The following is a 25,714-nucleotide window of genomic DNA, read 5'->3' on the forward strand; positions in this document are numbered from 1 at the left end:
GCGCTAACACTATCGGAAGTCACCAGTGACACTAATACAGTGATCAGTAAAAATCTGTTCACTGTAATCAATGACACTGGTGACAGGGCAGTGAAGGGGTTAACTGGGGGGGGGAGGGGGCGATCAAGGGGTTAAATGGGATTTCTGGTGCACTAGCGGGCAAACTGGCGCTATCTGGGAGGGGCGCTAACACTATCGGAAGTCGCCAGCGACACTGATACAGTGATCAGTAAAAATCTGTTCACTGATCAATGACACTGGTGACAGGGCAGTGAAGGGGTCAATTCAGGGGGGGGGGGGGCGATCAAGGGGTTAGACAGGATTAATGGTGTATTAGCGGGCAATCTGGCGCTATCTGGGAGGGGCGCTAACACTATCGGAAGTCGCCAACAACACTGATACAGTGATCAGTAAAAATCGGTTCACTGATCAGTGACACTGGTGACAGGGCAGTGAAGGGGTTAACTGGGGGGGGAGATTAAGGGGTTAAATGGGATTACTGGTGTACTAGCGGGCAATCTGGCGCTATCTGGGAGGGGCGCTAACACTATCGGAAGTCGCCAGCGACACTGATACAGTGATCGGTAAAAATTGGTTCACTGATCAGTGACACTGGTGACAGGGCAGTGAAGGGGTTAACTGGGGGGGGGGCGATCAAGGGGTTAAGCGGGATTACTGGTGTACTGGCGGGAAATCTGGCGCTATCAGGGAGGGGCGCTAACACTATCGGAAGTCGCCAGCGACACTGATACAGTGATCAGTAAAAATCGGTTCACTGATCAGTGACACTGGTGAAAGGGCAGTGAAGGGGTTAACTGGGGGGGGATTAAGGGGTTAAATGGGATTACTGGTGTACTAGTGGGCAATCTGGCGCTATCTGGGAGGGGCGCTAACACTATCGGAAGTCGCCAGCGACACTGATACAGTGATCAGTAAAAATTGATTCACTGATCAGTGACACTGGTGACAGGGCAGTGAAGGGGTTAACTGGGGGGGGGCGATCAAGGAGTTAAACGGGATTACTGGTGTACTGGCGGGCAATCTGGCGCTATCTGGGAGGGGCGCTAACTCTATCGGAAGTCGCCAGTGACACTGATCAGTAAAAATCGCTTCACTGATCAGTGACACTGGTGACAGGGCAGTGAAGGGGTTAACTGGGGGGGGGGGGGGGGCGATCAGGGGGTTATATGTGTCCTAAAGTGTTCTAACTGTAGTGTAGTGCTTGTGTACTCACTTTTTGGATGTCTTCTTCTCTGTCTGGAACGGAATGTGGGCAGAGAAGAATGACATCATATCCTGCCCTGTGTATTTGTCAACACAGGACAGGATAGGACAGGGACCGATCATGTGATTTCAGTCAGAAATCACTGGCTGAAATCTAATGATTGATCCCTCCTGGATCAAATCGTGTCACCCGCGGGTCGGCGGGAGCGCGCGCGCGCGCGCCCCCTGCCGGCGAAAGTGTTGGGAGCACGGAACCCGTTTTAAAACGTGGTTTTGCGCTCCACTGCCGCCCTGCACACGTATATACACAGTGGCAGGGCGGCAAGCGGTTAAAGTGATACTAAAGGTTAGATTTTTTTTGGGGGGGGAATAACAAAATGTTATACTTACCTGCTCTGTGCAGTAGTTTTGCACAGAGCAGCCCTGATCCTCCTCTTCTTGGGACCCCTGCTGGCACTCCTGGCACCTCTTTTCTGTCAGGTGCCCCCATAGCAAGCAGCTTGCTATGGGGGCACCTGAGCAGGCATGTTCCCAAGCCACTGCTCCGTGTGTCCATTCACACACAGAGCTGTGGCTTGGCCCTCTCTCTCCTCATTGGCTGACTGGCTGTGACTGACAGCAGCGGGAGCCAATTGCTCCTGCTTGCTGTCTCAGTCAATGAGGAGGGATAGACCTGGGACAGCTGAGGCTGTTGTGCAAATCGATGGATCGCGATGTGGCTCAGGTAAGTATTGAGAAGGCTGGGAGTACCGCTGCACACAGGTTTTTTAATGCATTTTAGAATGCATGAAGGTAAAAAACCTTCAGCCTATACAATCACTTTAAACATGGAATTAATGATGTATAGCACCTCCTGTCTCTGGGCTGTTGGGGTGTAAACCCTAGAAGAAGGAAGTGAAGTGAGAGAAAGGTTTTTGAGAGCACATATCCACGTGGAAGAGCTGCTGCTGAAAACAGACCAGATGCAGGGATTATTAGGCAAGTACTCCTATAGTTAATAGTTTACTTTTGTTGCCCATAGACTGGTGAGAGAAGTATATCTGTCCCCATGTTGTGAGCTTACATGTACTATACCAGATAACAAAGACTGTGATACCGTGTGTGTGTGTGTGTGTGTGTGGTGGTCACCTTGTCGTATTTTAGTAGGTGAGCCTGTTTATTGCAATAGAAATTATATGTAGTTTTTGTAATTTTAGTTAGCCCTTTCATTTCTGATCTAGAATTCTTTAGCTAATTTTAGCTCAGGGCTCAATAACCATCATAGGCTAGAGCCAGGTTAGGCATCCGACGGCCACTGGTAGTTAGCAGTCCGGTGGCATGACAGATTAGAAGTTACTAGGGACTAAGACACAGAGTAGATCGGCAGACTTCCAGTGCCGCACCACGGTTTCTGCTGGTGAGAAGCTGCATACTAGGCTGGTTGGATAACGGCTGAAGGATATCTCCATCATCGCTGAACTTGTCTTCAGGTCTCGGACACCAAGATAGACGCTGCATTGCAATCATTCTCAGGGGCCCCTTCAACTGAACTTTGCTGCAACATTCACCTGCAAGTTTTTTATTAATAACTATACAGTATATATCCAGGTATATGTGCACAATTCCACCGGGACTCATGGCAGGATCAAGGGGTGTGTTGGGGCGGGCTATGCCCCAACAGATTTTAGTTGTGCCCCCCCTAAAGCCAACCCTTACCTGCCACTATACTGCACTAACCTGCCACTATACCACCCTGATCTGATACTTTCCTGCCCTAGTTTGACACTATACTGTCCTTGACTGACACTATACTGATCACAGTTATTGTTTGTGTGGGGAGGAGGAGCTCTGCTGCCTGTGCCCAGGCTGTTTGCAGTGCAGGGATGGGAGAAGGAGCCGTGCCCTGTCCTCTGCCCTGCCAGCAGTGACCCTTGTCTTTTGCCCTCCCAGGACTGACACCTATCCTCTGCCCTGCTGACCTCCCAACCTCCGGCCCCTGACATGGGATACACCCACATTGGACAGGCTAGATCCGGCCCTGCGATGACTCCTGTTGGGCTTTTTTCTGATATTACCTGTTTGTACATCGAATGTATGTACTATTATTATTCTTTTCTTATATAAAGCTTGTAATATTTCCATACTGGTGTGCATCTATATACTCATGGTTAATATTATATGCTGGCTGCAATAGTTTATCTACTCCCAATTACTTTGTTTAGATTACTGGGTAATTCCCCTCGATGGAGTCCCCTCTATTCCCAAAAGCCCTATCCCGGGTGGAGGAACTACCAACTTAATTTTAAAACCCACTCTTCCACTTAGCGAACATTCTGGTTCACCTATTTACCCACAGGTTTAGAGCAATATCCTATGTGGGAAGAGCCATTTCTCATAACCCCCCTTAAAGGAGGGCCACACTATCAAGTTAAAGTGTTACTAAACCCAGGACCCTGCATCCACTATATCTGGTCTCCCACAGTACACGGAAAATGGAAATTAAATTAACCTCAGACCCATCTCCCTGCTCCCATTCACATCCAAACTCCTCAAGCGCCTAGTCTACACCCGCACAAGCTCTCACCTCAACGACAACAACCTCCTCGTTCCCCTATAGTCCGGCTTCCATCCCCTACACTCCACAGAAACTGCCTTACTCAAACTCTCCAACGACCTGCTAACCGCCAAAGCTAATGGCCCCTATTCAGTGCTCCTACTCCTTGACCTCTCCGCGGCCTCGACACAGTCGACCACCCCCTCCTCCTCAAAAAACTACACTGCCTCGGCCTCAGAGATTCTGCTCTCTCCTGGCTCTCATCCTACCTGTCACAACGCTCTTTCAGCGTTACCTATAATGCTACCACCTCCCCCTCACTCCCCCTCTTTGTTGGGGTCCCTCAAGGCTCCATCCTCGGGCCCCTTCTCTTCTCCATCTACACCTCCTCCCTTGGCCAACTCATACACTCTCACGGCTTCAACTATCACCTATATGCCGACGACACACAAATCTATCTCTCAACCCCCCACCTCACCCCCTCAGTCTCCGCCCAAATCACACACCTACTGAGCGACATATCAGACTGGATGTCGCTCCACTTCCTTAAACTAAACCTCTCCAAAACCAAGTTTCTTGTCTTCCCTCTAGCCCCCACTGACTTCTCCATCACGTCCAACAACGCAACCATCAAACCCGCCCCGCAGGCCAGAATACTTGGTGTCATTCTGGACTCCAACCTATCCTTCCAGCCCCAAGTCCAATCTTTAACAAACTCATGCAGACTCCACCTCCGCAACATCGCCAAAATCCGCACGTTCCTAACCCCAGAAACCAATAAACAGCTCATCCACTCCCTCATCATATTATGACTCGATTACTGCAACTCCCTCCTCACTGGCCTGCCTCGCCACTGGCTATCCCCGCTTCAGTCGATCCTGAATATGGCTGCCAGACTCATTCACCTTTCCAACCGATCCGTTTACGCCACCCCCCTCTGCCAATCCCTCCACTGGCTTCCAAATGCGCAACGGATCAAATTCAAAATCCTAACACTGACGTACAAAGCCGTCCACCATACTGCCCTGAACTACATCACCGACCTAATATCCAAGTACCATCCAGCACGCACACTCCGCTCCTCACAAGACCTCCTTCTCTCTAGTTCCCTGGTCTCCTCCTCCCATGCCCACCTCCAGGACTTCTCCAGGGTGTCACCCATCCTCTGGAACTCCCTGCCCCAACCCATCAGATTATTACCTACTCTCCTCTCCTTTAGGCGCACCCTGAAAACCCACCTCTTCAGGGAAGCCTACCCCACCTTCTGCTAATCTGCCTACCCCCTCCACTCTTCCTACCACTCCATCCCCCACAGCTTTCTCCTCCTGTGCCACCATCCCCTCCCTCCTAAATTGTAAGCTTGAAAGAGCAGGGCCCTCTATCCCCTCATGTTTTGCATTGTATTGTTATTGTCACATGTTCTGTCCCCCTTTGTAATGTACAGCGCTGAGCGAACTATTGGCGCTTTATAAATACTGTATAATAATAATTTTAGTAACAATAAACTGCTAAAAATACCTTTTCTCATCAGAAGTTAGAGCAGTTTTGGGACTTCTGTGTCCAGCCCACCACTAGCTAAAGCTTGTAGGAATTTTCTTTCTGCTCTAGGAAGATGCAAATCCCCTGACCTCTGTCTGACCAGTGTTGATTGGTCCTGTGCTGATCACATGCACTCTCTCAAGAAACAAAAAAAACCTTTCTAGCAATACACACCAAACTGAGCATGTGCATGCCTATGGTTCAGTCTGGAGATAAGAGGTGATCGCTCGAAAAAGGGGAGGAACAAAGAAGAAAGGATCAGTCTTTTTTACAAAATGCAGAGGATTAACCCCTTAGGTTCCACAGTGAGTATAACAAGCATGCTTTACTGCATATACAGACTGATTTTACTGTTGTGGGTTTAGTACTACATCTGTGCAGAATCAGAATTTACTCTTTGCCTTAGTATGAGTTCTGGATAATCCAATGCAGCCATCTAACAGGATCGGTGAGGTGTACTTCTTTTACATCAGGCTTGTTGTATGTGACAGGCATGATGAAATGTAAGCAGGTAGACTGGGCTTCTTGTATGAATCCTAATTCTTAATTTTTAATACAGACTGCAGTGTATCTTTGAATACATCATCTCTATTAAAGTACCGTTGGTGTTAATTTTAGAGTCTCTTAGCATATTAGTTCTGCTATATCAGTGAATCATATGCCACAAGCTTGTCTTGTAATATTTAATTCCAGTTTATTACATTTCCTAAACTCAAATCATTGTGCAATTTTCTACAATCTATTACAGGCAATGAAGAATTGAATATTTGCAGAAGATTTATGAATATTTATGATTAAATGTTTCACAATACTACCTCATACATAAGGGTCCCTAGAAACAGTGCAGGCAACTTCAAGAAAAACTCCCCTATGCAGATTCGTATCAGTCCTATGACAAGGGAGATATTGTGAAAATTGTTAACCCCTCTGCATCATCAAATTGTAAATTAAATGTGCCCTTGTATAAAGCCTTATGCAAATGTATCAGGAAAGGCAAAGTGTGCTCAGGTGCATAACTATGTGCCAATCCAGAATGCCCATTAGTTGTGCCAGTTTTCGCGCACATGCCATGCATGCCCACCACTAGGCTGGCGCCAAGTGGGCAATTTAAACAGCACAGCAACCTTGGGACTTTGCCTTATGTTCTACAGTGTTTGCTATCTGATTCTGTTCCTGTGCTTATCTCTTGTTGCCAACCTGAATCGTCTAATCACGCTCGAACTCTGCCTGAACCAACTCCTGTTGCCAACTCCTACCTGAACATGACTACTCTTCTGCCTTCTGCTCTGCTCCCGATGTGCCTGTCAGTGACTGACCCGACTTGTCTGATCTTACTCTACCTGCTGACTGAGACCTGCCAGCCTGCCAAATGCCCACTGCCACTGACCTGCCAGTCTGCGAAGTGGTCGCTGACTGTGATTTGTCAGCTCGCCAAGTGCATATGGCCTATCTGAAAATGTGTTCAATAGCATCCAACAAAAAGTCCCAAAAAGTATCAAATTCCCATATAAAATAGTGATATCTTCATACTTCTCAATGCCTTCCAATAATCCTCCAAGAAGATTCTTCCTCTTTTTTTACCTCAAGAAATTAAACTACACATAGTGCATTATCCTCAAAACATAACACAATAAATAATAATAGTGCGCTCACATCAAAGTGTTCAAAAACGTGCCCCAAATAACCAAGTGTCCATCCATTGACCGCAATTCCTACTCTTACCCTCAGTAGGTGAATAGCTCGCTTTGTATGAATTGTTGATTATTGAGATCCTTCTTCCAATATTCCTCCCAATAAACAGGACCCTCCAAGAGATGTAAATCATACCTAGTGTAATATTGTCAACACATAAACATCAACACAAACATCCCTGCTGCCACTCACTTCCAAGCTCCTTGAGCGCGTAGTCTACGATCGCCTAAGCGCCCACCTAACTGACAACAACCTCCTTGATCCACTACAGTCTGGCTTCCGTCCCCTACACTCCACTGCAACCTCCCTCCTCAAAATCACTAACAACCTACTAACCGCCAAAGCCAAAGGCGACTACTCTGTCCTCCTTCTCCTGGACCTCTCCGCGGCCTTCGACACAGTTTACCACCCCTCCTCCTTAATAAACTACTCTCCCTTGGCATCAGAGACACCGCTCTCTCCTGGTTCTCCTCTTACCTATCCCGACGCTCCTTCAGTGTTTCCTACAACGGTGCCACCTCCCCCTCCCTCCCCCTCTCTGTTGGGGTCCCCCAAGGCTCTGTCCTTGGACCCCTTCTCTTCTCCATCTACACCTCCTCCCTTGGCAAACTCATACACTCCCACGGCTTCAACTATCACCTCTACGCTGATGACACTCAAATTTACCTCTCCACCCCTCACCTCACCCCCACAGTCTCCGCCCGCATCACTCACCTCCTAAATGACATCTCTGACTGGATGTCGCTCCACTTCCTCAAGCTGTACCTCTCCAAAACCGAGCTCCTTGTCTTTCCCCCTGCCCACGCCCCCCCCCCCCCCCCCATCCTATCCATCATTACCAACAACACCACCATCAATCCCGCTCCGCAAGCCAAAGTCCTTGGTGTCATTCTGGACTCAAACCTTTCCTTCCAACCTCATGTCAAATCACTTAAAACACTTGCAGGCTCCACCTCCGCAACATCGCCAAGATACGTACCTTCCTTACCCCAGACACCACTAAACTACTCGTACACTCCCTGATCATTTCAAGCCGCTCCACCTCTGCCACCCCCCTCTGCCTATCCCTCCACTGGCTCCCGGTTGCCCAACGCATCAAATTTAAACTACTAACTCTGACCTACAAAGCCATTCACAACACTGCCCCTAACTACCTCACCAACCTGATTCCCAAATACCACCCTACCCGTAGCCTTCGCTCCTCACAGGACCTCCTTCTATCTTGCTCCCTGGTCTCCTCCTCCCACGCACAACTGCAAGACTTCTCCAGGTCCTCCCCCATCCTCTGGAACTCACTACCCCAATCCATCAGACTGTCACCTTCCCTCCTCACCTTCAGGCGCTCCCTCAAAACCCACAGCCATTCCCCTTCATTCCTCCCACCCCTCTATCCCCCACAGCCACTTCCTCCTGTACCACTACCCCCTCCCTCCTAGATTGTAAGCTCGAAAGAGTAGGGCCCTCTAACTCCTTGCGTGCTGTTTGTTGTTGCTGTACTGTTTCATGTATTGTCCCCCCCCCTATTGTACAGCGCTGAGAAAACCCTTTGGCGCTATATAAACTCGATGTAATAATAATAATAGTAACACAGCAAATAGTGTGCTTTCTATACAATCGCATTTCTTTAAAAAAAAGTGATGTAAAGTACCTTTTCTGGCAGATTTATTTTGTGGTCACATGATTGCAAAGTTTGTTTACTATAGTTCTTCCTGAAAGCGGAGGTTGGGAACTACATATTGTCCCACACAGCAGTACACTGCAATCCAGAAGGAGGTTCCTTTCAGCATTCACACACCTCCCAAAGGGCTACAAGCTGGATTTTGACAGTGAGGCTCAGATCATGAGCCCCTGTCAATCAACTAGGCAGGGTTGGGTAAGGGGTGTGGCTGGCAGACTACGGGAAATGCAGGCATGCCGTGAATAGGCACAGCATCCTGTGTCTATTAGTAGCGAGCCAATTGACGTAAGCTAACCATGGCCACTAGCAATAATCACTGTGCTCCGTGGGAGGGATTCCCCCCATTAACACTGACTAGGGGTTGCAGGAAAGATAATTGCGTCACCTATGGCCGGTTTTTAGGTAGTAGTTGCACAGATGAACAGGAATCAAGACTGGGGCCCACGTGTGGAACAGTAGACTTATCCTGCAGAGACTCAACTGTAACATAAACTAGCGCAGACAGTGACATGGGTTGGTACTGAACACAATGACAAAACCCTGGACTATTTATTTCTTTTTTAAGGCACTTCAGTGCAAGACAAGCAGGTGAACAGGCCCTGCTGAAAACAATGGTTATTCTCAATCACATGCTTTTCGCCTGCACAAGCAATAGAGAAAGCAGCAAGATGTGCGACTCTGGGCTTGTATATTCTGCGCATGATTTAATATGCACCAACAAATGGCAGTTGTTTTAATAAAGATTGACTTTTTTTTTTCTACAACATATTTCTTTTATGCCTGATCCTTTCTACTACTGTTGAATAGTAAAGAAGTACTCCCTTGAGCCAAGTTATATTGATCAGCCTGAAAGGCACATTTACATTTTTATCATTTAAAGGTCTAGCAACACTGATATTCCTAAAATGTCAGTTAAATTAATTCTTTATCTCTTGTTGGCGTCAAGAATTACTATAGCTAAACTTTGTAAACAGTCAACAATTCCGCTGGACTTGGTCAAACAGAAACCTAATTGGATTATGATTAATGATAAACTTACTAGTATAATTAACAATAATACCTCTAAATTGGAGCACACCTGGGAACCATGGATTAGGTGCATCTCTGTTATTTTATGGAATTTTGGCTGGCCCTCTCTTTCTTCTCTCTTTCTTCAATGTATTCTTTAATTTTCGGTCTCTCTATCTTTGTTAATTGGTTATATTAGGCCTTGAAATGTCCACTCGCCTCCTCGCATTGGCGAGTGGAAATTATGGTGGGGGTGAGTGTGTTCCCAGGGCCGTCTTGCTGAGCAGGCTTGGAACTCAGGGCCGGCTCCGTCACTTGCACTGGGAGGCGTCAGACTGCTCAATAGTTGAGCAAAGTGAAAGCAAAGGAAGGAGTGTGTGCTGTGCTCTCTGCCTCCCCCTAGAGTGCAGTACCCGGCTCTGTAAGCGAAGGTAATGAAGTACTGTACTGCAACTTTTTATAGGGCTGTGTGTGTGTGTGTGTGTATATGTGTCTGTGTGTGTATATGTTTGTGTGCATGTACGTTTCTGTGTCTGTATGTGTGTGTTTAGGCATACATGTATGGGTGCTTTGGTCAGGTTCAGGATGATGTGGTTATTATTGGTGTTAGAGGATGGGGCATTTGAGGTACTGCTGAGTTGGACAGAAGGTAGGATATGCTTGGTAGAGTTATGGTTTGGTGAGTGAGAGATTATGGTTTTATGCAGTGCATGGTCTAAGTATGATGTAGTGCTTAGGGGGACATTGGAGGCCCTGATGTAATATGGGGGGACTTTAGGGACCCTGATATAATGTGGGGGGACCCTGGGGAACCAGATGTAATGTGGGAATCATTTAACAGTGTCATTTCATGAGATAATTTAGGGGCAGAATTAGGGGTGGGGCAGGGTAGGGGATGGGTGGGGCAACTGGTGGCGAGCAACTCTTAAAGCCTGGCTAGTAGCTCAGGACTTGAAATTTTAAGCCCTGGGTTATATGATAATACCCACACCTTTTGATTGATGGAATAGTTTCTTAAACTCGACTATACCCTATTGGGGTTTCCAGTTTATTGTTCACTACATTACTGGTCAATATATTATTTTGTAACTATATATTCCATGACTTTGATTGTTTTTCTACAACTTATCATGTGGGTGGGTTATGTTTTCTATATTTCTGTATACTGTTTGTACAGATTTTCAATAAAAATATTGAAATATAAAGGTCTAGCAAAAAAGAGGTGAGGTTTCGTCCACTGGGGTGTTTTTTGGCAGTATGTGAGAGTGGAATGGATTGAATTATCATTTTTTTTTTTTTTTTTAGTGTGTAGATCCATATGTGAATTTCCAGCACTGGCTCTTTAGCACCTTATTCTTTTCTTCTTACAGCACTCTTCATATTGGGACATTATTTGTTCATTAATTGCTACATTTCTGAATCCACAGAACTGGAGTTGTAGCCTCACGTTTCACACATTTTACTGTGCGTCCATGTATTGCATGGTTGTTATTATGTTATTATTTATGCACTTTATGTAGACAGAGCCTCTTTTAGTTTGAGCGCAGCACAAATTGGCTACCAGCTGAACAATGACTGTATTTTGCATTTAACAAATGTTATGCATTTACTGTTCCCACAAAAGTTCAGAGAATATATTTTTCAATGCCTTTGTCATTCTGAAAATAGCTATATCAAGATTGCAGCAATTCATAAAACATAAATATCTGAACCACAAGAAATACTGAAGAAGGTAAGTGCCCCAATTGACAATATATATGGCAATGTACACAAGTCACATTGTTAGTCAGTTAGTAGCAGCCCCTTGCAGAAACCACAGGAAACAACAGTGTTTCCTATGCTTAAAAGCGGAGTTCCAGCCCCCAACCCCCCAAAAAAAAAAATTAAAAGTCAGCAGCTACAAATACTGAAGCTGCTGATTTTTAATATTAGGGCACTTACCTGTCCATGCATCCAGCGGTCTCCTCACCCTAAGCCGATTCTTCAATGTGCTGTCGAGTGCTGGCCATCATTTTGACTAAGGGCAACCAGCAGTCTCCTACTGTGTGTGCACGAAGCACGCTGCACTTTGTGAATGGGCCACTTCCAAGGTCCCAGAGGGCTGCGGGGGGGGAGCTGAACTTCCAGCTCAGTTTGCGCAGCGAATACCAGATACCCCCCCCCCCAAAAGCTGCCAAATGTGGCAGCGGAGGGGTGGAGGAGGCAGAAGAGCAGAGCTTCCGCTTTTGGGTGGAACTTCGCTTTAAGCAGCCAATAGATTATGCAATTGTCTTTCTATCCACCATGGGTGGCTGAAAGAAAATTGCTTGATTCCTCTTTCAACACAGTCCATGTTAATGGGGTCCCTTCCACAGTGCTACTGTGTTTTCCAGCGAGGAGCCTACCCTGCCAGCAGAACACAATGATCACTGCTAGTGAATATAGCCCCTGGCAGTGATCACTTGAGAAAAAAAATCTGACACGCTGGTTGTACTGAAGTTGATCCAGGTATCAACTTCAGTACAATTAGCCTGCCCATAGAATATTGGTTGGTACCTGCTGAACCAGAAGAATTTAAGAATTTAAGAATAAATGGCACCCCTGCATGTGTGCTAAAGTGCAGCGCTTTCCTCTGCATGTCTAGAAAGTGATTAATTGTGTGGGCATTCCCAACACACAGAGATGGGAGCCTAGCCTTAAATTGGTGGTCAGTGAGGAGAAGCCACCTTGCACTAGTGATCAGTGTAGAAGGGATCCCCTACAATGCATATCAGTGGAAAGTGTCCCCCTTAAATTAGTAGTCATTGTTGATAGGAGCTCAATCTGTCATTGCTCACTGGTTATGGAACCCCTAGCAACCTCTGGGGGAACCCTAGTGTCCCACAGAACTCTGGATGAGAAAGCCTGTACTTGACTATAATATTTATAGCAGATTGTAGCAGGTTAATGGCAATGACGACTAGACAATAAAGTGGTTCTATAGGCTAATAGTTGTTTACCTTAAAGCATTCTCTGCATTAAGGTACAAAACTTTCTGAATGAAGCTCCCCCATTCAGTACCTCCCTTACACTTACCTGAACCCAATCTCGATCCTGGCTCTCTCCCTCCTCATAGGCTCAGAGACAGTCACAGCCAGTGAAAATGGAGTGAGGGGCAGAGCCAAGTCAATGGACACAAAGAGCCGGCTTGGGGTTGAGCTTGCATCAGTGCCCCCATAGCAAGCCGCTTGCTATGGTGAGCACTTGGTGGGCAGGGGGAGCCAGGAACATCAGTGAAAACCAATGCTTTGTGCAAAACCAATGCTCACAGCAGGTAAGTATGACATGTTTGTTATCTTAAAAAAATTATGGGTTAACAATCACTTTAATTAGTGGTGCACCGAAATGAAAATTCTGGTGCCGAAACTGCAAAATGCACTTGGCCGAAAACCGAAACGCGCAGTTTTAATATATATTATATATTTTTTGGAAAAAAAATACACTGATTAAAAAAACAAAAAAAACCAAATATATATCCGAATTATTTGTAAATTATGAAAAAGGATTTAACAGCGAGTAAATAGATACCAAACATGTCACGCTTAAAAATTGCACACGCTCGTGGAATGGCATGTAACTGCGATACTTAAAAATCTCCATGGGTGATGCTTTAAACATTTCTACAGGTTAGCAGTGTAAAGTTACAGAGGAGGTCTAGTGCGAGAATTATTGCTCTTGCTCTGATGTTCATGGAGATACCTCACGTGTGTGGTTTGAACACCGTTTACATATGTGGGCATGGCCTTTTTTTTAAAATGTATTTAATGTTTTGGGGTTTTTTTGCACTGTCACTTTAAAAAGATTTTTTAATCACTTTTATTCTTATCACAAGAAATGCATGCATCCCTTGTGATAGAAATAATTAGTGACAGGTCCGCTTTATGGAGAGATATGGAGTCAATAAGACGCCACATCTCTCCTCTGCAATGTAAAGCAGTAGATCAAAAAAAAGCATGGCTCTAGTGCTTAAAAAAAAAAAAAAAAAAATGGCCGGAACGGGAAGTGACATCGCTCCGGTCCTCCAAGGGCATAGAGATGAGTGGTGGCCATCTTTCCTTCACTCATCTCCATGCTCAGTGCTGGGATCGATGGTTTCTCAGGTAAGGCTAAGAACTACGGAGCGGCGGGCAGGCGGCGGCGAGGGGCGGGGTTTTTTTCGTCATCTGTATCAGTGCTTTTTTCATTTCAGATAACAGCCGAAAGGGGTGTTTTCGGCCGAAACGTTTTGGCCAACGAAATTTCGGTGCATCCCTAACTTCAATGATGCAAAAGTGTCAAACTTGCTAAGGATTCCAAGACAGTATAAAGTACTAATATACAGGGTGGATAAAAATCAATGATTTTAAAAAAAAAAAAAAAAAAAAAAAAAAAAAAAAAAAATCGGATTTTTTTATTTAAATCGGATTTTTTTGAATAAAATGCTTTTTGAGGAAAATATATTACCATCCAAAGGTTATTCCATCATGAAATAAAGATTAGTTTTTCAATTATGTAGAATAAGGCTGTATATGTTTAATTGTTTTGGTAAATAAATTCCATTAATCCATTCACAATGTCATGCTCTTCCAGAGGTTTTTGTAAGATTATTGGGCAGTTTCTCTCCCTACAAGATATTATCACAGATGTTTGGTTTACTTTTGCAGTTCTCAAAACTGAATTTGACACAGCGGAGATCACATGCCTCTTCTTCACAGCAAAAATGTTATAACATGAACAGAGTTAAGAAAAAGATCTTAATCCTAACTTCTACAAACCTATGAATACAGAATCAACCCCTTCAGTGCTAAATTTCAAGAAGTTCAGTGAATAGAATAGAAACAATATTTTTCTGATTGTTTGGAGTGGAATAGATCTGCACAAGAAGACAGTAAAACTAAGTGTGAGGAGGAAGGGGCTGACAGTCTACGTTTCTTAAAATATATATATTTTGTTTAGCCAAATTAGTTAACAAACATGGATGTTTGTTTAAGCAAATAACATATGCTGTAATGTTATTGTTTCAGTTGAATAAATCTATTTAAATTGTTATTATTAAGGTAATGATTATTTTTCTCCTTCCTAAGTACAACAGAAAAGTTGTCCAAATATGAATGATTAACCTATTAAACTGGGGATAAAAAAACTGATATGAAAAGTTGTTATTCTAAAAATCTTCACCTACTTGCATATTAAAGTTATACCAGCAAGAATTAGTCTTTATGTAGAAAACTAGGATTTAAATCAAGCCTTACTGACTAGTGATTTAAATCGTGATTTAAATCAGTTTGATTTAAATCAAATCCACCCTGCTAATATACCTGGTGTATCTTTAGCACAATGCAAAAGGAGCAGAGGCTCAGTTTACGAGCCCTTGGGTAATGAAACAGAACCCCAGTTAGCCTAGAATATAAGCCAATCAACCGTCCCAGTTTTAATAATGGATGTTTTTTAGGCACACTCCATTCTGGCAGGTTGATTTTGACAGCTGCAGTTCAACATGTTTCCTCCACTTGGCTAGTGGATACTAGAAATCTGCAGTGCCATCCATTGTAAATAGTAGTTTGGACAAGGATTTTATAGCAAAAAACCTCATGGTAACCATAAACGCACAGGTGTCTCTGATGCAGGAAATGTTATATTTTGAAAAGATTGATCACTTTTCTATGAAGAAAAAAAAAAAAACATCCTTCGCCATTTTTAAATCTCTTTGCAAGCAAAAAGGATTAGTACTGATGCTTGCCTGCAATTCCTAGAATATGAATGGCTACATAGTCAGCTTACTACAACAAATGCTAGGGCTGGTTGAACTATCTGAATAAAGGTGGCTGTGTATGGTCACAGTAAATTTATAATACAGTGGTATACACTACTATTTATTGCTTTGAGTATAACTGAAGTATATAGCCCGCCAAATAAGTAAGAACAAAAGAAAGATTCAGAAGATGTGCAAGCAGATCTGTCACAGAGATATACAATGAGTTTCATTGATGATGGTGTCCTAGACACAATTTAATCTACGAGAAACTGAAACACTATATAAATCAGTAAAAGAACACCATTTGCTTGAAGTCTTTCAAGTCTGTGAACACATTACTCATATCAACGTCTGATCTCTTAAATGGAGTTGGCACCTGGACAACTAAGAATTCAAGATAAATATAGATTCGAAGATAGCGAGACTTCATGTTAGAGTCTTGGTTTTATAAGAACCTCTTCTGGATCTTAATAACATTACAGTTGGTAAAACGTACTTTTGCCTTTCAATCTGTAGTTACTAAAACTTTCAAATGCTGTAAAAACTCAAATGTCATTTTCTTGCAATCCTGTCAGTGGTGTATTTAGGCTTTGTGCTACCCTAGGCAACACAAAAGACGTCAGCCCCTCACAGACACTGACCAACACCACCCCCCATTCCCCCTCCCGCAGAGAGAACCTGACATTGACAAACAACACCCCTGCCCTCCACCTGAGAGAGCCTTCCACTACCCCCCCGACGGCGATAGATAGAAAGACACTCATCTTCACAGCTCCGGACATCCCCAAGAACGAGAGTCAGGCTCTACATACACCATCAAGCAGCCTCTCTCAAATCCCACCTGGTTCCTATGGCATGCATGTCCCTTCTTGCATCCCTTCTTCTGGGGGGGTGGTGTTGTCCGCTGAAAAATGCCACCCTGGGCAAGTGCCTAGTTTGCCTTGTGGTAAATACTCCCCTGAATCCTGTATGCCAGGGGTGGGAAACTGTGGCCCTCCAGCTGTTGATGAACTACAAGTCCCATCATGCCTCTGCCTTTGGAAGTCATGCTTGTAAATGTCAGTTTTGCAATGCCTCATGGGACTTGTATTTCTACAACAGCTGGAGGGCCACAGTTACCCACCCCTGCTGTATGCCATTTATTTACAAAAGTCCAGTATAGAGCTCCATTATGTACAGAATTGAAGCAGGAGATAAGTGTTCCCAAGGGACACTTTAGCTTAAGTAGAAAACTGGACAAATCACATTCCCTGAGATGCAAAAATTCACTGTTATAGATGTTCAAGAGTAATGCAGGCCATACATGGGTCGAATTCCGAACAAATTTTCTATAGAAAATCTGACATTTTGTAATCCAATTTTGCCACCATTGATTTCAAAATTCAACCAACCAAGCCTTTAATTTCACCTTATGTTGCTACAGAAAAGAAGTTTCGTAGCCAAGATTTTTTTCTTTCCAGGTCACAGCTCATGCTCATTTCATTTTCAATTACATTTCTCACAGGATTCTCCCATCATTGATTAGAAATTCATTCGTTTTTAAAAAAATTTCCAACATGCCCAATCACTCAAATTCAATGGTTGCTTGAAAATCGGCCATTGCTGTGGCCCACTAATAGTGCGAAATTCGAATGAAAATTCTTAGAAAAGATTCTTGAAAGAAAATTATTGTGAAATTCAACCCGTGTACGGCTAGCTTTAGGATTCAGATTATTATAAAATGCTCACCGGCCACTGGCTCGCTTTAACTACCTCAATACTGGACATTTACACCCATTTCTTGCCCAGGCCAATTTTCAGCTTTCAGTGCTGTTGTATTTTGAATGACAATTACTCTGTCATGCAACACTGTACCCCTATGAAAGTTTTATCATTTTTTTTTAGAAACAGAGCTTTCAATTGATGGTATTTCATCACCACTGGATTTAAAATTTTTTGCTCTATAATTGCAAAAAGAACTAAAGTTTTGGAAAAAAAATTAGTTTCCTTGATTTCTGTTACAAAATTTTGCAAATAAGTAATTTTTCTTCACAAAAATGTTGACCAATATTTATACTGCTACATTTCATTGGTAAAAATAACCCAAATCAGTGCATACTATTTGGTCTTAGTGAAGGTTATAGAGTCTGCAAGTTATGGTGCCAATCATTGAAAATTGATCACGCCTGATGTACTTACTTGAGACCCTAACATGCCAGCACAGTACAAATACCCCCCAAATGATCCTTTTTTGGAAAGTAGACATCCCAAGGTATTTAATAAAAGGCATGATGAGTTTTTTGAAGTTGTAATCGTTTCCCACAATTCTTTAGAAAATGAGCAAATTAAAAAAAAATTCATATAAACAAGTTATTTCTCACACACGACATAGGCATACTTGCAACTGCACCTGAAAGCACATTCTGCTACTCCTCCTGAGTATGGTGATACCACATGTGTGAGACTTTTTCACAGCCTAGCCACAAAGAGAGCCCCAGCATCCAGGGAGTACCTCCAGGCAATATCCACTTTAAGACCAGCCCTTCTTCTGACACTTTTTGTTGACAAGTAAAAATCTGTATTTTTGCTAGAAAATTACTTAGAACCCCCAAACATTATATATTTTTTTAGCAGAGGCCTTAAAGAATAAAATGTTGGGTTTTGAAAAGTGTACTGTATGTCATACGGTATTTGCGCAGCAGTTTTTTCAAATGCAATTTTACACACTAAAGCAAAAATACACTTTAATTAAATTTAATACACACAAACACGATAAAATACCCAATTTTTTGGTAAAATATTTGGTGTTGCGCAGAGTAAATAGATACCAAACATGTCATGCTTTAAAATTGAGCACACTTGTATTTGTACACTTAGGTATTTAAAAAAATCTCCATAGGTAACGCTTTAAAGGCCTTTACAGTTTATCAGTATAGAGTTATAGAAGAGGTTTGGTGCTAGAATAATTGCTCTCACTCTAACGTTTGCGGCAATACCTCAAATGTGTTGTTGCAATGGGACACTGACAAATGTTGATGTTGCAGTCGAACACTATTGCAGATGTATTTGTGCACTGGTACACTGTTACAGATGTTTTTGTGCACTGGTACACTGTGACAGATATTGATGTGACACTGGTACACTGTGACAGATATTGATGTGACACTGGTACACTGTGACAAATGTTGATGTGACTCTGGTACACTGTGACAAATGTTGATAGGACACTGGTACAGATACTGACACACTTGGACAGGGACAGATGGTACTTGGTGTACTGTGTGGCATTGCTGTAGTCAATGTGATCTATGTGTAGCTGAACAATAAAATCATCAACTACACACAAATCGTGACAGGCTGCAGGATCTCCTCTTCTGGGAGGGCACCTTGAAGACACTGACTGCCATGGAGTTCTATGTTGGGACTCTCCTACATATAGGTAAATGACCGAGTTTAAAAGTAACAGAGGAGCCTTACCATGCTTTCACCCCTTGAATTCTAAAGGTTTCTACTGATGTGTAGAAATTCGCATGGTTCAGCAGGGACTGGACGAATTTCGATCTGTGTGAGGAACAGAAGTCAATCTACAACTTTCCTCTCAGATAAAATCCACTTGATCAGCAGCTGCAGCACTGATCTGTGTATTCTGACAGGGGGCAGTCTCACCATTGTCAGAATGCAATAGCGCAGCAGGGATTATTGCTCCATCCACTTCGAATGTGTTGATGGAGGAAATCGGTTCAGTTTTTTTCATTCAGCCCACTGGCTGATTGAAAACACTGAACTATGTATGGCCAGCTTAACACTACATATACCACTAGAATCTCAGTTGTCGAGCAACCACAATTTAAGTATCCAGCCAGTGTAGCCCTGTGACTGGGGAACCCAGAAAGTTAGCTGAAGGCCAAGGACTGTGTTTTCAGTAGAAACCTACAGATATCCTGTGCTATTTCCACCATCCTTCCTACCTCAAGTACATGTGCAATAAAATCTTCAAGACCTTAACCAAAGTGATGGCTCTCATCATTCTGAACTTCCAAAAGAAAGAATCACTTCCAAAAAAAAAAAAAAAAAAAGAGCCCAGAAACTTTAATGCTAACTAAGTGGATCAAAGATATTCATAAGGTACCAGCAAGTGAGCTGGAGATCAACATTCTTCCCATATATGCAAGCCTAAATAAAATAGAGCTACATTTTGGGGCCTTGAAGGGCACTGCCCAATAGAACCCATGAATCTGAACTGGAATTAGATCCAAAAATTTAATTTCACTGTATGAACTGTCAAAGAGTGTTTTATGAAATCAGTGGGCCTGTGTGCATGATCATAAATTGGGCCCCATTGCTGTGGGCCCAATGCGTTGTGCTGCTTGAAAACAAATGTGTGCTTAGTGCGCTGTGGTGAAAAGTGAGCATGGTTTTCATTGCACCCGGTTTTTGCTGGGGTTGTAAAAGACCTGAAGCATCTTTGGACACTTCAGGTGGAGTAGTAATGCCAGGCACATAGCACACCATGGTGAACAATGGGTGGGACTTAAAGGAGTATGGTTAATGAACCGCTTGCCAACAACCATATAGTAGAAGTATTGCTACAGGGCGGCAGGGCTGTGCAAAATCACGTATATGCACGTGATTTGCATTTTCAGGTAGGGAGCACATGCGTGCGCTGCCCTACCCGCACTGCCATTGGCGGCTAGGGATGTCAATCACCTGGTCCCGGCCAGAGATTCCCCCACCAGCACCCAGCGATCGTCAGGGAAAGCTGACAGGGGTGAGACCTCTGTGTAAACAACACAGGTCTCTCTCCTGCCAGCAAGGACATGCTGCTTTGTATTTCTCTGCACAGCAGAGAAATACAAAGCAGCATGTCTCCCTGTTAAAACACACACAGCACATAATGTAAAACAGCACACAGTTAACCCTTTGATCACCCCAGATGTTAACCCCTGCCTGCCCAGTGTCATTAGTACAGTGTCAGTGCTTTTTATTAGCACTGATCACTGTATTAATGTCATTGAGATGTCAGTGGCAGTTAGTTCCCACCCAGTGTCAGAATGACCGCCGCAGTCCCGCTATAAGTGGCTGATTGTCTCCATTACTAGTATAAAAAAAAACATAAAAATTCCAGTATATATATATATATATTTGTAAAAGCTATAACTTTCATGTTAGCCAATTAATTTACATGTATTGGGATTTTTCTTAGCAAAAATGTAGCAGAATACATTTTGGCATAAATTTATGAAGAAATTTGATTTTTAACCCCCTCCCTCCTAGATTGTAAGCTCGAAAGAGTAGGGCCCTATAACCCCTCGTGTGCTGTTTGTAGTTGCTGTAATGTTTCATGTATTGTCCCCCCCTCTATTGTACAGCGCTGAGCAAACCCTTTGGCGCTATATAAACTCAATGTAATGTAATGTAATATGTAATTTTTAAAATGTTTTTGCTGGATATGTTTTATAGCAAAAATATTGTTATTTATTTTGTCCCTCAGTACATTTCCCCCCCCCCCCCCCAGGTCAATCTGTCCCCCCAGTACAATGCTCCCCCAGTACTTTTAACTCCCCCCAGTAAGTCTGTCCCCAATGCAATCAACCTTCAGATCAGTCTGTCCCCTGTATAATCCCCCCAGGTCAGTCTCTTCCCCAGTACAATCCCCTCCCTAGGTCAGTATCTTTCTCAGTACAATCCCCTCTAGGTCATTCTGTCATGCAGTACAATTCACCAGGTCAGTCTCTCCTCCAGTACAAACCCCTGCAGGCCATTCTGTCCCCCAGTACAATATTCTCTCCAGAGCAGTCTGTTGCTCAGTATCCAGTACAGCTAGTTTGCCCCCCAGTACAGACTGACCTGGGGGGGGGATTGTACTGGGGGACAGGCTGGCCAACATTCCCCTCCCCAGGTCAGTCTGTCACCCAGCACAACCCCCCCCCCCCCCCAAAGTCAGTATGTCCCCCAATATCCAGTGCAGCTTGTTTTTCGTCCCCCCCCCCCCCTTCCGTACAGAATGACCTGCATTTCTCTCCCCAGTACAGCAGGGTTTTCTGCAGATTCTGACCTGGAGTGAATCACAGGTGCACAGCTCCTGGAGTTTGCAGCATGAGGTGCGAACACAGGAAAAACTTAACCAATTAGCAGAGTTGGGTTAGAGCATCAGTATATCTCCTAGGCCAGCCTTTCTCAACTAGGGTGCCCTGAGGTTTCTTTAGGGGTGCCTTGGAAAAACGTCTAAAAAATTCCTAAAACTTGTATACAAACCAGCAGGTGGAACGAACCTGCCTTTTAGTTTCACAAAGTCACAGGCAGGGGCGGACTGACCATTTGGAAACTCGGGCACTGCCCGAGGGCCCGGGGTCAGTAGGGGGCCCCATGAGATGCCCCTGGTACCTTTTTCATAGGCTCTTTTGAATTTGGGCAAGGACACAGGGGCCCCATGATCCCCTATTGCCCGGGGGCCCCATGAGTTGTCAGTCCGCCCCTGGTCACAGGTTTTCATTATGCACCATTATGACCTTCTAGCTGTCGGTGTCCTGACAATCAATGACATCATCAGTTGATAAGGAGGATGTCAACTGCCTGCACAGCATCCTGGTTTGACCCTCCCCTGCCCCTCTCCGGCAATGCTAGTGTCACATTATCTCAGTGATGGAGAAAAACTGAGGGAGAAGAAAAACCCTGGAATACTACTCAGTACCAGTGTGCAAAAGTGTCTTTGCTTTGGAAGAATAAATCACCTCTGACGTTAAGTGTCCTATATGTGTGGATGTTGCTACATTATATTAAACTATTAGAATACTTTTTCATATTGTAGAATGGGGTAACCTTTTAAATTATGGACAGTCTTGAGGCACCCCATTTTAGAATGGGTGCCTCAAGACTGTCCATAATTTCAAAGGGTGCCTTGACTGCAAAAAAGGTTGAGAAACACTGTCCTAGGCAACGCACTCCCACCACAACCGAGCCTCCTCACAGTACCAATCAGTTCTTCTGGCTCTTTTCTTCAAGTTCTTGCAACCCTCCACACAGACACTTGTCAGCATGCTTCTCTGGGACTGTCAGCTTCCTCTGTGAGGAGGGATGACGGGCTCATAGAGGCACGTTGATAGTGAAGACATTGAGTACCAGATAGGGGCAGCCAAAGGGCTGGATGTGGCCCTGGGACTGCAATTTACTCAGGTCTGCTGTAACAGATATAATCCAAAGCATGCCTTGAATGTAACTGTTTTGGGAAACCATTAAATTGCTGGGTTTAGTTCCTCCTTAAGCCCACTATACATGACGCGATTACTTTTGTTCGGCATGTGAAAATTATTTGATTCCGTCATCCATGCTAAGAGCGAGGATGGAGAAATCTTCATTGCCAGATATTGTATTTTGAAAACTGACTTGATGGGGAGGAGCCTGTGAGAGGATATGCCTATTGCACACATTGAAGCTTTGATTGGCTCTTTGTAGGATGAAGGCGGAAACTATCAGGGTCTAAGGTACCTGTGCAGGCAGTGGTGGCATGTTGCTCCTCGGTTCTTTTCTTGGCACACAGTGTACACGAAGGGCTCGGCATTCGCCACTGTCTCGCCCACATCAAGGTCTCTTGCCGCCTGCAGTCCATGACCCTTTCCGGGACTCTGGAACTTTTCTATGTTTCCTGCCATGCTAGTTTATCACTGGAAAGAGAATATACTATATTAAAACACATTTACCGGGAGAGAAGCAGCCTACAAAGCACAGCTCTCCAGTGAGTGTCAAGAGCCTTGCTCTACTCCATCACAGACAGTAATGAGCTTGGGTGCGCTCAAACTAGGATCCAAACCCAGGTGTGCAAGTCTGTCACCTGTACTGGCCAATCATCTGCAGTCAGGTCCTTCCCCACCCTAACACCCCGGTCACATCGGGTGCGACTTGGCATGCTATCTGCATGCCATGCGACCTGCAAATTGTATGCCAGGTCTCACCCTATTAGAGCAGTCACATCGATGCAGATCCGACTCGGTCGGAGCCACACCGATTTCTAAAGTAGTACATGCACTACTTTTGGTGTGATTTGCATAGACATCTTTGTCAGATGTCTTGGAAATTGCACTGGAAATCGACGTCTCACCCGACTTTGAAATCGTGTGACTTCACTGTAAGTCGCACGATTTCAAAGTCGGGCTTGATGTGACTAGGGGGGGGGGGTAAAGCTGCAAGTGTACTTGGGCTGTGTATACATGCAGCTGTGGGGAGGTGAGTGCCCCAGCCACAGATGATTGGCTCACACCTAGCGGGTTAGCACACCTGGGTTTGAACCCTCCCCCAAAGACACCCAGATTCATTTACAGACAGCACCGGAATTTATTTTTATTTCTAATGTTTGTAAACTCACATACATTACAGATACTAGAGAAGATTATAGCAAAAAATAAACAAACCATAAACGTAAAATCAAACCATAAACAAAATCAAACCAATGTAAACATAACAAATGATAAGGAAAAATAAGAAGAAAGCAGACGTCTTTATTCAACCTTGTTCTAATGAATTCTGTGGATTAATAGGGCTGAGATACAATCTATAAAGACACCATCCTATAAACTGAACACACGCAGTACCTGTAGTCCACAGTCACACTGCTCTTAGATATGGATGGTGCTGGATCTCTGCACGCTGTTCCTCTGTGTGTTCCTTCCTGAGAGCCAAGCCTCGCTTTCATTTACCCACAGTGCTCAGAGATCAGTCTTCCTTCCTGTTGCTCAGCAACCACAAACAGGAACAAAAGATCCCTGCAATGAAATGTGAACAGCCAACTTTATTTAAATCAAATACAAACTTCCATTTGCCTGAATCCAGTAATAGATATGCTGGGCGGGTGTGCTATTAGCTTCTGATTCAGGCAGCCAACTTTCCCACCATCCCCGGCTGACCCTGGCCTTGACAAATTCTTCATCAGGAGATCAATCTAAACACCAAACACTTCCTGTATATGTAGCCATATTAACCCTTCATTGTGATTTCATATTTAATGGAGTTATTAGACTCAAAAAATATCTTAAAACTGTATAGAAATACCGACAATGTTAAAAACAAAACATTTGAAAAATGTAATAAAAAGAATCTTTATGCGAAAAGAAAACAACATGCAAACATTGTCATAAAAAAAAAAAATTACAGTCAACTACTTTTTTTATATTTTCACACATGTTAAAATCTGCACTTTTAGTTAGAAATTACTTAAAGCATAACTAAACTCAAAACCAAATACATAGTATAGTGTAGCTCACCAATCATTGGACGAGGTGGCTGCATTTGTTTTGTTTTTTTAGACTTTTAGTCCTTTATTTTTAACTGGTGATCAGCCAGTAACACACTTCCTGTAGGTGACTACATTCTCTCCTCCACTGTATTTATGGAGGAGCTGCGTAGCCTCCCTTAGGCCCCTTTCACAGGGGGTGGACACATCAGCGGATCCTTTTGCTCAGTGGGGGATCTACCCGCTGATCCCCGCTGAGCCAAGTGGATGACATGGTTTTCAATAAAGCCATCTAAGGCCCCTTTCACATGAGCGGACCGAATAGGTTCACCTGTCCATCTTTCAAGTGTACCCGCTCGGACTCTCTCTTGCTCTCTATGGAGCAGTGTGTATAAACAGACATATGTCCATTTACACCCACCTGCATCTGATCCAATCCTGTCTGCTAAAAACAGACAGATGGGGATCTGTTCTTCATCTGTCTGGCAGATCAGATGGAATGACAGTTGGATGGAAACGGCCAGGAGGTGACAGCCCATAGAGGACAGCGGGCTGTGTCATGGACCGGACCTGCAAGTGTACAATCCATACGCACACATTCCTGCGTTAAACATGACTGTGTGTATAAGTGGGTGCTGCAGCGACCGTCGGCTGGAACCAAACAAAATCAGCAAGGAAAAATGTCACCAGCACACCAAGGATTACCAATATGGGTCCAAAAGTTTTAATGAATGATCACAGTTACAGCAAGGCAACATTTTGGTGTCTCGCAGGACCCCTTCATCAGGATGTGACAAAAAAAAAATTTTTGGTGTGTGTTTTTGTCACATCCTGATGAAGTGGTTCTGCGAGACTCCAAAACGTTGCCTTGCTGTAACTGTGATCGTTCATTAAAACTTTTGGACCCATATTGGTAATCCTCGGTGTGCTGGTGACATTCTCCCTTGCTGATTCTGTTTGGTTCCAGCCGACGGTCGCTGCAGCACCCACTTATACACACAGCCATTTTTAATGCAGGAATGTGTGTGTTTGGATTGTACACTTGCAGGTCCGTGTCCATGACACAGCCCGCTGTCCTCTATGGGC

The 25,714-nt window shown here is 44.1% G+C and overlaps 1 protein-coding gene across 1 annotated transcript in view; it reads right to left on the reverse strand.

The window, feature by feature from the left end:
• The window catches only part of SMYD3 (SET and MYND domain containing 3), a 744,460-nt gene extending 720,381 nt beyond the window's left edge, over positions 1–24,079 (reverse strand). The window contains exons 1-2 of the mRNA XM_089693285.1: positions 23,991–24,079; positions 22,891–23,066 (exon numbers count right to left, since the gene is read on the reverse strand). Coding sequence (XP_089549411.1) covers positions 22,891–23,054 — 164 coding nt within the window. The 5' untranslated portion in view covers positions 23,055–23,066; positions 23,991–24,079. The remainder of the gene's footprint in view (positions 1–22,890; positions 23,067–23,990) is intronic.
• Between the last annotated feature and the right edge of the window lie 1,635 nt (positions 24,080–25,714).

This window comes from Staurois parvus, unplaced genomic scaffold, assembly GCF_062004578.1.
Source record: "Staurois parvus isolate SC_StPar_1 unplaced genomic scaffold, SC_StPar_1.0 ptg000619l, whole genome shotgun sequence".
NCBI lineage: Eukaryota > Metazoa > Chordata > Amphibia > Anura > Ranidae > Staurois > Staurois parvus.